At 41.5% G+C, this 16,166-nt stretch overlaps 2 protein-coding genes and 1 non-coding gene across 5 annotated transcripts in view; all 3 read left to right on the top strand.

The window, feature by feature from the left end:
- SLC25A16 (solute carrier family 25 member 16) overlaps positions 1 to 2,209 on the top strand; it is a 46,639-nt gene extending 44,430 nt beyond the window's left edge. Inside the window, exons 8-9 of one of the 2 annotated variants that reach the window (XM_066243229.1) lie at positions 417 to 485; positions 1,695 to 2,209. In XM_066243229.1, the coding sequence (XP_066099326.1) occupies positions 417 to 485; positions 1,695 to 1,848 (223 nt within the window). In that variant the 3' untranslated portion in view covers positions 1,849 to 2,209. The remainder of the gene's footprint in view (positions 1 to 416; positions 486 to 1,694) is intronic. The other variant, XM_066243228.1, reaches the window with a different exon arrangement.
- Positions 2,210 to 8,182: 5,973 nt separating this feature from the next.
- DNA2 (DNA replication helicase/nuclease 2) overlaps positions 8,183 to 16,166 on the top strand; it is a 53,718-nt gene continuing 45,734 nt past the window's right edge. For both annotated transcript variants that reach the window (XM_066242606.1, XM_066242605.1), the window contains exons 1-3: positions 8,183 to 8,302; positions 10,592 to 10,774; positions 12,767 to 12,950. In XM_066242606.1, coding sequence (XP_066098703.1) covers positions 8,229 to 8,302; positions 10,592 to 10,774; positions 12,767 to 12,950 — 441 coding nt within the window. In that variant the 5' untranslated portion in view covers positions 8,183 to 8,228. The remainder of the gene's footprint in view (positions 8,303 to 10,591; positions 10,775 to 12,766; positions 12,951 to 16,166) is intronic.
- On the top strand, positions 10,871 to 10,978 carry LOC136313754 (U6 spliceosomal RNA). The gene has a single exon (XR_010727198.1). It is a non-coding gene; the product is annotated as a U6 spliceosomal RNA (small nuclear RNA).

Raw genomic sequence — 16,166 nt, 5'->3', positions numbered from 1 at the left:
ACCTAAAACATCCTACAATGCACAGGACAGCCCTCCATGACTAAGAGGTATTCAACCCAAAATATTAATAGTGCCAAAGAGGAGAAAATCCTACTTAAGGTTACAACCATGAAAAACAGTTTGTTTCTTCGGAATGTGGCATTTAATTTGGCCTTGAGGAATGAATAAAACTTGATATTGTGGTGGCAGAGAACCACCACCTAATCTGGGGGGACCACATAAGCAAAGGCCAGGAGGTCTCTGTATTGCTATTTAATTTTATTCAGGGGCCAGTAGCCTGTAACCTGACTCCTAAGTTAGATAAAACAATAAAAGAATAGGAATAGTTTTCTTAGCATATATAGGGCTTTGCATTCAATAATTGTTAAGCAGAAAATGAAATATCATTTTTAAGTCCTGCCTTTTTCTTCTTTTAGCTACCCGTTTGATGTAACTCGTAGGAGAATGCAGTTAGGAACTGTTCTTCCAGAATTTGAAAAGTGCCTGTAAGTTCTCCATTTGTCATTGTTCATTTTCTGTAGGAAATGTAATGTTTAACTTAAGTAAGGAGATAGGACTGTGTCTCACCAGTAATGTAGAACACCCATTTTATCTCCCATAGTTTAATTTGATTACCTTGTAAGGTTTTACTTCAGGTCCCAATCATATTTAAAATTTCATTTTAGAGTGCCTCTGTTAAATGGGAATAGAATGTGAGCCACATGTAATTTAAAATTTTCTGGTAGCAACATTAGAAAATGTATAAAAAGAAACATGAAATCAAAAGAATTGTAACTTCAACATTTCAATATTTTACATCCTTGTTTGTACTAACCATTTGAAAGCCAGGGTGCATTTACATTCACAGTGCATCTCAATTTGGAACTGCCACATTTCAAGTGCTCAGGAACCATCTTTGGCTAGTGGTTACCTTACTGCACAGCACAGCTCAAGCATTTTCTATTATCCATAGATGCTTAGAATCATTCTGTTTGAAAGGTGATGTGTTGTCCCTCAGGAGAAGAGCAGAATGTTGATTCAGGAGCTAGAATTCCCTTTGATGGCCCAAAAGATTTTTTGAAGATTTCAATCCATATTTTTCTATTGAAAGGTAAAGTCAAAGCCCAAAATGTTGGTTTGAAAGGAAAGAAAACACTGTTTGAAACAAAGTTTTTGTGCTGAAGTCTGAAAGATATCCCTTCAACCTTTAGTTCTGTAACTACCTGCTAGTTGCTGAAATGGTAACTTAAAGGACAACTCTTCTCACATCCTTCAAAAAGACTCCATCAGTATTTCAGATATTATTATGAAATAGTGTTGCCAGTAAATGCCATAACAAAATGTTATTAATGACTCTGACAATTCTTTGTTTAGTGCTGTACTAACGTGGAATTAATTGCTGTTTTGTTGTGATTGTTTTTTCACAGAGTGGGGGGTGGGATGAGAAATATCAACTTATAGTTGGTTCAGTTTGGTTTATTGCTTGCTTGTTGCTTGTTGCATGTTCCTTGACCGGGCCAGCCCAGGGTTTCTAATGGGCGACCTAAGCATTCCAGGTCGAGGCTTGATCCACTGCGCCACCACAGGCCAGGCTTATTGTAAATTTTGTTTGTTTTATCACTTGCCTTCCAAAAATTATTCAATATGACATTTTAGTTTCTTTTACAAATGCTATTATGAATCTTACAATTGTCTCTTCATGAGTGGGCTTAAAGGTGTCATCATTTAACCATTGTCTTTCAGTACCATGCGAGAGACTATGAAGTATGTCTATGGACACCATGGAATTCGAAGAGGATTGTATCGTGGCTTATCTCTGAACTACATTCGCTGCATTCCCTCTCAAGCAGTGGCTTTTACAACATATGAACTTATGAAGCAGTTTTTTCACCTCAACTGAAAAAAAATTGTGATTTCCTTTACTTATTTCTTTTATTTTATTTCTCCCTCTGGGGTGAAATAAAATGTTGCTTTAATTTGGGGGAGGTTATTACTTGAAGGGAGCTCTTCACCCTGTCACAGAAACCACTGGTATTTTAGTACTTGATTTTATTCATGAATCAAAACTGCTTACTGTACCTTTAGATGCCAAAACTAAACTGATGCAAGCTAATCAGTTAGGTTATTTGAAACCATTTACAAGTGTTATTTGGAAGTAGAACTAACTTAAAATGGGACTCAAGCAGTTGCCATTAGTTTTATCATGCTGCTCCAAGCTTTTAATTGTAATCATGATCTTCAAAAACTCTAACTTTGATTATTATTATTACAACAAACAGACTTTGCAGCAGAATGATGAGAAATGAACTTGTAAGTTATATTAACCCATAGCTTAGACACCAGAATTGGTATATTATTCTTATTTCTCTTCTTAAAATTCTGCTCCACTGGATAAAGGACAAACAGTTTTTCTCTGCGTTAAAAAAATAAAATAAACATATTTAAAAAGTAGTCATGTAGAGACTCAATGGTAAGTGACAAATATTCAGGTATTGATCAAATGTTATTACCAGGTACTATGGCTGATGTAATATTTTAAAAAGTCAATGTATTTTCCAAAGGCAGTAATAGTAAATACTATCTGCTTTCAAAACAGATTAGTACTATAGATTTGTTTCGTCAGATGATTTGGTGTATATTAGAAAATTTATTTATGTGGACTGTGAAATATCCATTAATATAGGTGTGAGTATCAAAGACTATTTCTAAAGTATTGCCATGATACATCTAGTTCTTCCATGTAAAATAATTTTAGTGCAATATAAATTTAAGTAGGAATGTAAAGATGATTTGAATGGCTAGCCTTTATATTAAAATGGTTTAAAACATAAGAATTCCATTTATTGTGTTTAGAGTGTTTTTTATGTTTTTTTATAAGCACGACAGAAATCGGAGGTGAGGAGTTTATAATTTTTCCTCAGAAATAGTGATTCGTAGAATTAATGTGATTTTCCAGACATTAGAAAACTAAGTTGAAAGTGTTATTTCTGCTTCAATTTTTATTTTTGCATAAAAGATTTCTTGTCATACCCTGGTATAAATTAGATGAACTGGTTTCATTTTCAAAGTCTTTATTTTAAAATAAATATGTATCTTTGTATGATTTCTAAGTGTACGTGCGGGTAGAAACATGTGTTCCTAAAATGTTTTGTATCTTTTCATTTCTGGATCACACTGTAGCTAAATACTGTTATCAAATTTCATGATAATTAAATGTATAAAATAAGTATCTCAGGCCTGGCCTGTGGTGGCGCAGTGGATAAACTGTCCACCTGGAACACTGAGGTCCCTGGTTGGAAACCCTGCCCGGGCCCGGTCAAGGCACACACAGCAAGGAACAAGCAAGCAATGAACAACTACACTGAAGCAACTATACTTCTTGCTGCTCCCATCTTGCTCTGTAAAATTAGTAAATAAAATATTAAAAAAATAAGTATCTATTACGTTATCAATAAAAACTGCAAATATTTTAAAATAAAAATTTGCATTCTATTTCTTTTATAGAATACAGAGTATTAAAATTAAATTGTATTCATAGTTCAACAATTATTTCTCTTTTAACTATTTTCATTATTGAAGAACAAATATTAAAATAAGCATTCAGGGCCTGGCCTGTGGTGGTGCAGTGGATAAAGTGTCCAACTGTAATGCTGAGGTTGCTGGTTTGAAACCCTGGGCTTGCCTGGTCAAGGCATATATGGGAATTGATACTTTCTGATCCCCCACCCCTTTTTTCTCTCTCTTTTCTCTCTAAAGGTGAATAAGTAAATAAAAAATATAAAAAAAATAAAATATGCACTCAGAATGGAATATTTAAAGTAATAACTATATCTGATTTATTTCTAATTGAGACACATGTGCATCTTGTCAGGTTATCTTCCATTTGAAGATTATTTCTGTTTTGATTTTCTTTTTTTTAGGAAGAGTCCTTTTTTTAATTAAAAAACTTAAAAAAAAATATTTGTTGATTTTAGAGAGAGGAAGGAGGAGAGCAGGAAAGAGAAACATTTATTCCTGTACATGCCCTGACTGGGGATTGAACCAGCAACCTCTGCACTTTGGGACCATGTTCCAACTAACTGAACTATCCAGCCAGGGCCATTTTGATTTTCATTATTATTGTTTTCCTGCCTTCAAGTGGTTAGAGCCCTCTGATCCATAGAAGGGGGCAGTGGTCTTGTCTAGGGATTGTGAGGTACCGCTACTAGCTCTCAATGTTTGCCTATGGAGAGGTGAAAAGATTAGTGGGTATATATAATATCTTACCCCATTCTCCCACTTGGTATGCAGTATCTATTTATTTAGCTCATGTGCCAGGTATATGAGCAATTGTGTAGGGCTTATCTTGGGAGCTCTGTTAGTTTACAGTCTGATTGGATGCCCAGTAACATCAAACACTGGATTTTGGGGTTTTTTTTTGTATTTTTCTGAAGCTGGAAACAGGGAGGCAGTCAGACTCCCGCATGCGCCCGACCGGGATCCACCCGGCATGCCCACCAGGGGACGATGCTCTGCCCCTCTGGGGCATTGCTCTGTTGCAACCAGAGCCATTCTAGCGCCTGAGGCAGAGACCATGGAGCCATCCTCAGCGCCGGGCCAACTTTGCTCCAATGGAGCCTTGGCTGCGGGAGGGGAAGAGAGAGACATAGAGGAAGGAGAGGGGGAGGGGTGGAGAAGCAGATGGGCGCTTCTCTTGTGTGCCCTGGCCGGGAATTGAACCTGGGACTCCTGCATGCCAGGCCGACGTTCTACCACTTAGCCAACCAGCCAGGGCCTACTGGGTATTTTTCTAATACAGTATTTACTACACTTTGTGGTAACTGCCTGTTTTTACCTATGGCCCCCCCAGTAGGTTCTCTCAAGGGTGAAGTCATGCCTTCGTTGTCAATAAGGAACGCGGGATATGGCACCATAATAGGTGCTCAGTGATGTTTACTGATGGGAAGAAGGAAAAAGGTTGGTCCCTGTTTTTGGAGAGTTTATGTTCTAGTAGGGAAAAAAGAGGCACCAATAGTCCATGGAAAGAGTAATTTATAAAGAAAGTCATTTGGTTTGTTTCACCGAAATGTCTTGTTGCTGATTTGAGCCAGAAAGAATGGCGAATAATTAAACTTATATTAAATGAACAATGCATTGCCTTGCGGAGTGGGGCCAATGATATACAACATACTTGTGTAGCAACTGTACATTTTACACAATTCCTCATATCCATTCTTTCAATAACATACACTGTGTTAGGCACTAGAAATCAATGACAAATAATAAGTATGTTTTCTGAGGACTTAACTATGTTTCATGCCTTGTTTTGATGCCTCTACAATACTATAAGATAGGTATTCTTTTATGTTCCTTTAATACAGATAGAATAATTGAGGCCCAGAGAGATCAAGTAACTTATCCCGGTTCACACAATAAAAGGTAGATCTAGGATTCAAATCCAGCCAGTCTGAATCTACAGCGTAGTCTACTAGCTATGATGCTACTTCACCATAGTATCCTATTCAAATGAAATTCTTTAACATGTCAGTAAATTTGAAAATGTCAATAAACATAAACCAATCAATAAAACAATTAAAGATTGTGGAAATGCTCACTAAAGAAATAAAGAAATCACATACTAGAGAATAATTGTGGCATGTAAAGATCAGTGAGCTACTTTAGAATGGTCAAGAAAAACTTTATATGCTAAAATGACACATGGAGAATAAAAAAGAAAGTCATTCAAAGAGTTTTAGGCCTGACCTGTAGTGGCGCAGTGGATAAAGCATCAACCTGGAAATGCTGAAGTCGCCGGTTTGAAACCCTGGGCTTGCCTGGTCAAGGCACATATGGGAGTTGATGCTTCCAGCTCCTCCCCCCTTCTCTCTCTCCCTCTCTCTCTCTTCTCTAAAAATGAATAAATAAATAAATAAATAAGAGTTTTGGGGGGAGAATGGCCCACATAAGTACAAAAATCCTGAAATAGGAAAAAGCTTGGCTTGACATAGGAAATGTCAGAAAGCCAGTGTGAATGAAGCCTTGTGAATGAAGGAGCAGCTACAAATGAGATTGGAGAAGTATGCAAAGACCAGATCAGGTAGGGCTACTACAGGACATGGTAATGATTTTGCCTTTTCTTCTAAATGCAATGGGAAGGTGTAAGGCCAGTGGCCACCGCCATGGCCATGAAAGTTCCCATTGGTTTGGGACAGATGGTAAAAGAACTGTGGAGCCAGAAAATGGTGGGCCATTGCATTTATTAGTCTTGTAACGGTGTACCAGCAAACAGGCTGGGAAGACTGCTTCTTTCTAACTCAGGGCTCCAAGCCCTTCAGCCCTCCCCAGCAAAACAGGCTGAGGAGGGGGGACCCTTCTCCAGCAAACAATGGCCCCTCCCAAACATGAAGGCAATCCAAAATTTGCAATCTGCCACCCTGAGGGCAAGAATGGACATAGCACTGCCCCAATACAAGCTAGCAAACCTAAAAAACACTTGTTTACCCAACAGAAGCCCTTGAAACTTTTCAGCACAGGGATAAAATTGTCTAATTATGGTTTTTGTTTTTTTTTATTATTCATTTTAGAGTAAAGGGAAGGGAGGATGAGTAGGATGCATCAATTCCCATACAGGCCTTGACCAGGCAAGGTCAGTTTTGTTGTTGTTGTTGTTGTTTTTTTTACAGAGACAGAGAGAGAGTCAGATAGGGACAGACAGGAACGAAGAGATGAGAAGCATCAATCATTGGTTTCTCGTTGCACATTGCGACACCTTGGTTGTTCATTGATTGCTTTCTCATATGTGCCTTGACCCTGGGTCTTCAGCAGACCGGGTAACTCCTTGCTTGAGCCAGCGACCTTGGGCTCAAGTTGGTGAGCTTTTGCTCAAACCAGCTTGAGCCCTCACTCAAGCTGGTAACCTCGGGGTCTCAACCTGGGTCTTCCGCATCCCAGTCCAACGCTATACCCACTGCGCCATTGCCTGGTCAGGCCAAGGTCAGTTTTGAATCCAAAACCTCAGCGTTCCAGGTTGACTGCTTTACCCACAGCGCCACCACAGGTCAGGCTGATTGTTTTAATAATGCCTCTTTGTCAACAATACTTTGCAGTTAAAATAGAAATCAGCAAAAACCCAGACAATAGAAAACTCCCCAAATTAATTATTGGAAAAGAGCAACAAGATTGATAAGCCCTGACCTGTGGTGGCACAGTGGATAAAGTGGACCTGGACTTGGAACGCTGAGGAGGCCAGTTCAAAACCCTGGCCTTGCAGGGTCAAGGCACATACATGAAGCAACCACTACAACTTGATGCTTCCCACTTCTCCCTTTCTCTCCTCTCTAAAATCAGAAATAAAATCTTTAAAAAATGAGTGAAAAGGAGGACGTCACCATGGATCCTAGAGGTATTAAAAAGATAAGGGATTTCTCTTTGTCAAGGAATCTGACAACTTAGAAGGGCAGGTGTCTTGAAAATCACAACCATAGATGAAACATTATCTGCATAGCTAATTAAAATAATTTATCAAAAATCCTTCCACAACGAAACCTACAGGTTCAGAGGGTGTCTTCTAAGAAAGGAATAATTCGGCCCTGGCCGGTTGGCTCAGTGGTAGAGCATCGGCCTGGAGTGCAGGAGTCCTAGGTTCGATTCCCGGCTAGGGCACACAGGAGAAGCGCCTATCTGCTTCTCCACCCCTCCCCCTCTCCTTCCTCTCTCTCTCTTCCCCTCCCTCAGCCTAGGCTCCATTGGAGCAAAGTTGGCCCCGCGCTGAGGATGGCTCCATGGCCTCTGTCTCAGGCACTAGAGTGGCTCTGGTTGCAGCAGAGCGACACCTCAGAGGGGCAGAGCATCGCCCCCTGGTGGGCATGACGGGTGGATCCCAGCCGGGCGCATGCGGGAGTCTGTGTGACTGCCTCCCGGTTTCAACTTCAGAAAAAAAAAAAAAAAAAAAAAAAAAAAAGAAATAATTCCATACAAACGTTTAGGAATTAGAAAACAGAGAGTACTCCCCAACTCATTTCATGATGCCAGCATAATCTTGTTACCCAAACCTGACAAAGTTGTTACAAAAAGTGAAAATTACAGCCCCAGGTGCGGCGCTCCACGTGGAACAAGCCCGGCGCAGGAAGGGTATCCGCGCAGGTCACTTGGGAATCGCCGCGAGCTCGCGCATGCGCCCGGCGCCTCGTGCACCTACGCTCTTATCTTCTCAGTGTTGGTGCGGTTCTCCTGATTTTACGTGGCGACAGTTTGCAGTCTCCGCACCGTGGATGGACCAGCGGGGTGATTTGGAGCTGCTGATGGAGAAGAGTTTTGAGAAGGACGCTGAGTCGCCCCAAGAGCAGTGAGCGGAGCAGGGTGGGGGAAGGTCTGGGAGCAAAGCGGGAAATTTGAATGAAAGGAGCGGGAAAGGCCGCACCCACGGCTCGGCGGACCGGAGCTGGGGACTGTGACCGGCTCAGGTCCCGGGGCGTTGGACTGGCCTCCAGAGCTGGCGTCTGCTTCACAGAGTCCTCTTTGGGGCCACACTCGGCCCAGATCCTAGAGATGCTCATTGCCTAACAGTTCATTATTTCCCCTGATTCCACGTCTTTCCCGCATTTGGAGAGTCCCAACCACCTTAAATGCCCTCATAAAAGGAAATCGCGACTGCTTTTCTCAATGTTTAGTTGAAGAACCTACCCCAGGGAGATCTCTGCACCCTTACCTCGTTTAAATGGTTGGGGAAACAATCATGGTGTGGAATTCTTTTTTTTTTTTTTTTTAAGGCTTTATTTATTTATTTTAGAGGGGAGAGAGAGAAAGAAAAAGAAAGAGAAAGAGAAGGGGGTAGGTGGAGGAAGCATCAACTCCCATGTGTGCCTTGACGGGGCAAATCCAGGGTTTTGAACTGGTGACAGCAGCGTTCCAGGTGGAGGCTTTATCCACTGCGCCACCACAGGTCAGGCCGTGGAATTATTTTCAATAGCAATAACACTGATGCTGAATATTGTTGATGGATCTTTGCCTTTGGGTTTTGATCATCAGTACCTTTTAGGAGATGCTTAAGGTTTCCCAGCTGACCTTGGGAAATTCCTGGGGTAGGTGAATGTGTAGGTTCCAAAATAATAGAACATAGGGTGGGTGACAAAGATAATTTTTGAGTAATTTGAAAGGCATTTAGTGTTATAATGGGAGAGGTAATGACTTTGCACTCTGTTGGAGTCTTACTGCAATCAAACTGGAAAGACTTAAGAGGAACTTAATTGTTTTCTAGAGGAGGGATTATTTTACATTGGTTTCAGGCATCTAGGATCAGTATATCAAGGTATTGTGACACTAACTTTATGATAGAAGAAATTTCTGAGTTACTCTGTGAAGGAATGAGCTAATGTATTAAGTTTGCTTTGTGTACGATGCAGGAGTTGGTTGATCCCCAATAAGATTTCATAGAAGAATTTCCTGCATTAAATAGATTGGACTAAATTATTTTTCTTATATTTTTGTTTGTTTTTTGTGACAGTCAAAGAGAGAGACAGAGACAACTAGGGACAGACAGGAAGGGAGAGAGTTTAAAAGTATCAATTCTTGGTTGCAGCACCTTAATTATTCATTGATTGCTTTCTCATATGTGCCTTGACTGGGGTCTATAGCAGACTGAGTAACCCGTTGCTCAAGCCAGCGACCTTGGGCTTCAAGCCAGCGACCATAGGGTCATGTCTATGATCTCACACTCAAGCCAGCGACCCCGTGCTTAAGCTGGTGAGCCCATACTCAAGCTGGCAACCTCAGGGTTTCGAACCTGGGTCCTCTGAAGCCTGAGTCCTCCATGTCCCGGTTCAATGCTCTATCCACTCACTTCACAACCACCACCTGGTCAGACTTTTTTTTTTTGTATTATTTTTTTTTTTTTCCTGAAGTTGGAAACGGGGAGGCAGTCAGACAGACTCTCGCATGCGCCCGACCGGGATCCACCGGCATACCTACCAGGGGGTGATGCTCTGTCCATCAGGGGTGTTGCTCTATTGCAACCAGGGCCATTCTAGCGCCTGAGGCAGAGGCCATGGAGCCATCCTCAGTGCCCGGGCCAACTTTGCTCCAATGGAGCCTTGGCTGCGGGAGGGGAAGAGAGAGATAGAGAGGAAGGAGATGGGGAGGGGTGGAGAAGCAGATAGGCGCTTCTCCTGTGTGTCCTGGCGGGGAATCGAACCTGGGACTCCTGCATGCCAGGCCGACGCTTTACCACTGAGCCAACTGGCCAGGGCCTGGTCAGGCATTTGGAAAGTTCTTTTTTTTTTTTTTTTTAAGTTTATTCATTTTAGAGAGGAGAGAGAGAGAGACAGAGAGAGAGAGGAGAGACAGTGAGAGAGAAGGAGGAGAGGAGCTGGAAGCAATAACTCCCATATGTGCCTTGACCAGGCAAGCCCAGGGTTTCGATTGGCGACCTCAGCATTTCCAGGTCGACGCTTTACCTACTGCGCCACCACAGGTCAGGCGGAAAGTTCTTATAATAGGACTTATGCTATGCTCTCTTAATTTTCAGCTGTTTTCGTTAACAGTCATTGTGGTAAGCTTTCCAGAAGAGACAAACTTAAAAACTAGAAGGTTGGTTTCTAATTTCATACTTTAGTAGTTTTGTATGTTTATGCTTTAGATTTCAGAAGAAGGTGGATGCTTCCTCTTCTAAAACAATCCTGAGCCGAGGAATGGATAATCGGTACCTGGTATTAGCAGTCAATATTGTACAGAATGAAGAAGGGAACCATGAAAAGCATCTGATCATCACTGCTTCCCAGTCGCTAGAATATAAAGAATTATGCATCCTTAGGAATGACTGGTAATTTTTGTGTGACTTTAAGCACTGATCTTGCAGATTCCTTTTGGTTTTTTTTCAAATCATAAGAGAAAGTGTATTTAGAATGTTACAGAGGTAATGCTCACTTTGGCAGCACATATACTAGAATTGGAATGATACAGAGAAGATTAGCATGGCCCCTTGCGCAAGGATGACATGCAAATTTGTGAAGCGTTTTATATTTTTCTTTCATATACGTTTGTAATAGGTAAAAAATAAACCAGATTGCAAATCTTTTTTTTTTTAATGCTTAAACCATGTACTAACTTTTTGGTCCAAATCAGGTAAAATAAGTTAAACTTAAATTGCATTCTATTAACCAATATGAGTATATCTCTGTAAGCATAGTTATGTTGAAATAAAGTTCTAAAAACCAAAAAAACAAAAACCCCAAACCGCTTACAGAGATAGTAGAAGTAAGCCAGCAAGGTTGCATAGGCTCTGAAAACAAGTTTCAGAGGCAGAAGAAGGGCCTTGGAGGTCAGGAGAGAAAGGCAAAGAGAATGTGTCTGGGGGGAAGAAGAGGTGGAAGGGCGAGGCGTGGGTCTGCTCCATTTTATTTTTAAATTATTTTTATTTATTCATTTTAGAGAAGAGAGACAGAGAGAGAGAAGGGGGAAGGAGCAGGAAGCATCAACTCCCATATGTGCCTTGACCAGGCAAGCCCAGGGTTTTGAACCAGCGACCTCAGTGTTCCAGGTCAACACTTTATCCACTGTGCCACCACAGGTCGGGCCTGGCAGATTCTTAATTTTACAATCTTAAAACCCATCACATGGGCTTGTGTGGATGTCACTATAATTTAATTATTGATAAGGGAATAGATTTCAACCTGAATTCTACATAAAACTTGTGCTTGTTACCCCAGCATGTCAGGTTCCTATTCCAAAACTTGATTTTTATTGCCATTGGAAATTACAAAGGGACTTATTAAATGACTATTTCCTATGTCCCAGTATTTTCTGCTTTAAGATTACAGCTTAAAATTCATACTCTCACTGAGAGGAAAATTAATTACAGCAGAGGAACATTCTTTGACCTTAAATTTCTCGACTCAAGCAAAGTGTGGCCCAAAAGTGGTGAAGGGGAGATGCAGATGCAGAGAAGGTCAGGTCTGATGTCGTCTAGACTGCAAATCGGATGGTTTGAACTACTTAAATATGATTTGATTATTATTATTATTTTTTTTTTTTGTATTTTTCCGAAGCTGGAAACAGAGATAAACAGTCAGACAGACTCCCACATGCGCCCGACTGGGATCCACCCAGCACGCCCACCAGGGGGCGACGCTCTACCCACCAGGGGGCGATGCTCTGCCCCTTGGGGGCGTCGCTCTGTTGCGACTAGAGCCATTCTAGCACCTGGGGTAGAGGCCAAGGAGCCATCCCCAGCGCCCGGGCCATCTCTGCTCCAATGGAGCCTCGCTGCAGGAGGGGAAGAGAGAGACAGAGAGGAAGGAGAGGGGGAGGGGTGGAGAAGCAGATGGGCGCTTCTCCTGTGTGCCCTGGCCGGGAATCGAACCCGGGACTTCTGCACGCCAGGCCGACGCTCTACCACTGAGCCAACCGGCCAGGGCTTATTTGATTCTTGCTGCATTGGGTTGGCTCCATGCCTCAAAACTTATAGAGGGTGTAGATAACACCATAAGTCTTAAGGATGAGAGAGTTAATTACTAAAACAACAGCAGCCATGATTGCAGTTTTATATTACTCATTTGATAGCTTTAGGCAGTGCTAAAGCCATTTTCTTTTGGGGTTTAAGAAAAATCCATGAGTATTCTCAGATGTATTTCAAAGTTGGAAAGGAATGGAGTGACTAGGAGTTGATTCAGAAGACTTCATCCTGGTATTTAATTTTCAAAGAAGATCCAGAAATTTAGAAATACTTACTTCTTTAGGCAAAATATTTGTTTATTTTTGAAGCCTCCTTAATAAGCTTATATGTAGGAACCTGGATAATTTGCTTTATTTTCAGGTGCTCTACACCAGTAGAGGCTGGGGACATCATTCATTTGGAGGGAGACTGCACGTCTGATACTTGGATAATAGATGAAGATTTCGGATATTTGATTCTGTATCCAGACATGCTGATTTCTGGCACAAGCATAGCCAGTAGTATTCGATGTATGAGAAGAGCTGTCCTGAGTGAAAATTTCAGGGTAAATAATATTAACAGCTAAAGTTTCAGCAGGATTTTAGAGTTTATACAGCACTTTTGTTTATTTATCTATTTATTTTAGAGAGAGAGAGGAGGGGGTAGGAGAGAGATGAGAAATATCAACTCATAATTGTTTCACTTTAGTTGCTCCTTGATTACTTCTCATATGTGACTCAGGAGCAGACAGTTGATAAGGGAGTAGATTTCAGGCTGAGCCAGTGACCCCTTGCTCAAGCCAGCAGCCTTGGGCTTCAAGCCATTGACCTTTGGGCTCAAGCCAGCGACTCTGTGCTTAAGAAGTTTGGAACTGAGGGACCTCAGTGACCAGGGTGGAGACCGTATCTACTGTGCCACCACCGGAAAGGCTAGAGCCATTTTACACTTTTAATTTACTTACTACTTCCAACAATCTTCTGAGGCAGAATGGTACTAGTCAGCAGAATTTTACATAAAGGGGAATTAGGTTCAAAGAATTTAAGTGACTTGCCCAGAGTCATGTAGCTGGTAAGTGGCAATGCTGGGACTGAAGGCCAAATGCCTGGATTTTTTGAATCTTGTTCAACACTAATAAAGTAATTCTAATAACAAAATTAATTTAGTAATAAAATGAAAAATTTAATATATCTAGATATTTCCACACTTTGCCTGATGTGGTTCCCAATAAACTGAAAATAAATGTCTCCTTTAAAAAAGTTATTATGGCCTGACCAGGCAGTGGCACAGTGGATAGAGCATCGGACTGGGATGCAGAAGGACCCAGGTTTGAGACCCCGAGGTTGCCAGCTTGAGCGCAGGCTCATCTGGTTTGAACAAGGCTCACCAGCTTGAGTCCAAGGTTGCTGGCGCAAGCAAGGGGTTTATTCAGTCTGCTGAAGGCCTGCGGTCAAGGCACATATGAGAAAGCAATCAATGAACAACTAAGGTGTTGCAATGCGCAATGAAAAACTAGTGATTGATGTTTCTCATCTCTCCGTTCCTGTCTGTAAACTAGTGATTGATGCTTCTCATCTCTCCGTTCCTGTCTGTCTGTCCCTGTCTGTCCCTCTCTCTGACTCTGTAAAAAAAAACTATTTTAAAAAAAAAAGTTATTATGGCCGGACCAGGCGGTGGTGCAGTAGATAGAGCATCGGAGTGGGACGCAGAGGACCCAGGTTATAAACCCTGAGGTTGCTAGCTTGAGCCTGGGCTCACTTGGCTTGAGTGTGGGGTCGCTGATTTGCGCTTGGGATTTTAGGCATGATCCCATGGTCACTGGCTTGAGCCCAAAGGTCCCTGGCTAGAAGCCTAGTTTTGCTGGCTTGAGCAAGGGGTCATTCGCTGTGCTATAACCCCCTCCCCCTCAAGGCACATATGAGAAAGCAATCCAATAAGTGAACAACTAAAGTGCCGCAATGAAGAATTGATGCTTCTCATCTCTCTCTTCCTGTCTGTATGTCCCTTTCTTTGTCTCTTTCTCTGTCTTTGTCAAATAAATAAATAAATAAAGGTATTATAGCCTGGCTGCATAGCTTGGTTGGTTAGAGCGTCGTCTGAAAACACCGAAGTTCCTGGTTCAATCCCTGGTCAGGGAACATTCAAGAACATATCTATGTTCCTATCTCTCTCTTTCTCTCTCTCCCTCTCTCTCCCTCTCTCTCTATCCTTTATTCTCACTAAAATCAATAAAATAATTTTTTTTAAAGTTATGGGAAATTTCAAATATACATGGAGATGATTGTAGTAAACCCCCATGTATCCATTCTGCTTTCCCAAGCACCTATTTTGCAAGTAAATGAAAGCTGATATTGAAAAAAATATATAAATAGAATATTTTTACCAAATACAAAAAACTAATTTCTGAAATTAATTTAATGCTCAGTTTATCTCTCATGTCTTATATCAAAAATGTCTTGACCTGTGGTGGCACAGTGGATAAAGCGTCGACCTGGAAATGCTGAGGTCGCCGGTTCAAAACCCTGGGCTTGCCTGGTCAAGGCACATATGGGAGTTGATGCTTCCAGCTCTTCCCCTGTGTCTCTCTCTCACTCTCTCCTCTCTAAAATGAATAAAAAAAAAAAATGTCTTTATTCAGTTGATTGTTAGAATTGATATCCAAACAAGTTCTTTTTATTATCTATTTTATTTAAAAAATTTATTTATTGCCTGACCTGTGGTGGCGCAGTGGATAAAGCGTCAACCTGGAAACGCTGAGGTTGCCGGATCAAAACCCTGGGCTTGCCTAGTGAAGGCACATATGGGAGTTGATGCTTCCTGCTCCTCCCCCCTTCTCTCTCTCTCTCTCTCTCTCTCTCCCCCCTCTCTATAATGAATAAATAAAATCTTTAAAAAAAATTTATTGATTGATTTTAGATAGAGAAGAAGGAGAGAGAGAGCGAGAGAGAAAGACAGAAACATTGATCCATTCCTGTGTGTGCCCTAACCGTGGATAGAACCTTGAACTTTGTGTATGGGAAAGGTGCTCTAATCAACCAACCTATTCTGCTAGGTCTGTTATGTTTATTGATAGGTCTGTTAAGTTTCTTTTGATCTATATTAGTTCTGTCTTCCATTCACCTCCTTTGTTTAAGTGCCATTTATTTATTTGTTTTGACTGAGATAGAGTCTGAGAGAGGGACAGACAGACAGGAAGGGAGAGAGATGAGAAGCATCAATTTTTTGTTGCAGCTCCTTAGTTCTAGTTGTTTGGTGATTGCTTTCTTCTATGTGCCTTGATGGGGTTGGGGGAGATGGGAGGTGGCTACAGCAGAGCGAGTGACCCCTTGCTCAAGCCAGCGACCTTGGGTTTCAGGCCAGCGTCCATAGGGTCATGTCTGTGATCCCACGCTCAAGCCAGAGATCTTGAGCTCAAGCTGGTGAGCGTTGTTCAAACCAGATGAGCCAGCGCTCAAGCTGGCAACCTCAGGGTTTCAAACCTGGATCCTTAGCATTCCAGTCCGATACTCTATCCACTGCGCCACCTCCTGGTCAGCCAATGCCATTTATTTGTTGAAGACCTTTTTCTTTTATTGATTTGAGAGAGAGAGAGAGAGAGAGAGAGAAACATCAACTTGTTGTTCCACTTATTTATGAATTCATTGGTTGATTCTTGCATATGCGCTGCCCAGGGGTTGAACTTGTAACCTTGGCACATTGGGATGATATTCTAACCAACTGAGCTACCTGGACAGGGCCAAAAGCCTTGGTTTTTATTTGTTAAAACTTTTTTCCTTCGCCCTGA

The sequence above is a fragment of the Saccopteryx bilineata genome, chromosome 9, assembly GCF_036850765.1.
Source record: "Saccopteryx bilineata isolate mSacBil1 chromosome 9, mSacBil1_pri_phased_curated, whole genome shotgun sequence".
Lineage (NCBI taxonomy): Eukaryota > Metazoa > Chordata > Mammalia > Chiroptera > Emballonuridae > Saccopteryx > Saccopteryx bilineata.
The sequence above is the reverse complement of the archived record's forward strand: the minus strand, read 5'-3'. Positions and strand labels throughout refer to the sequence as shown.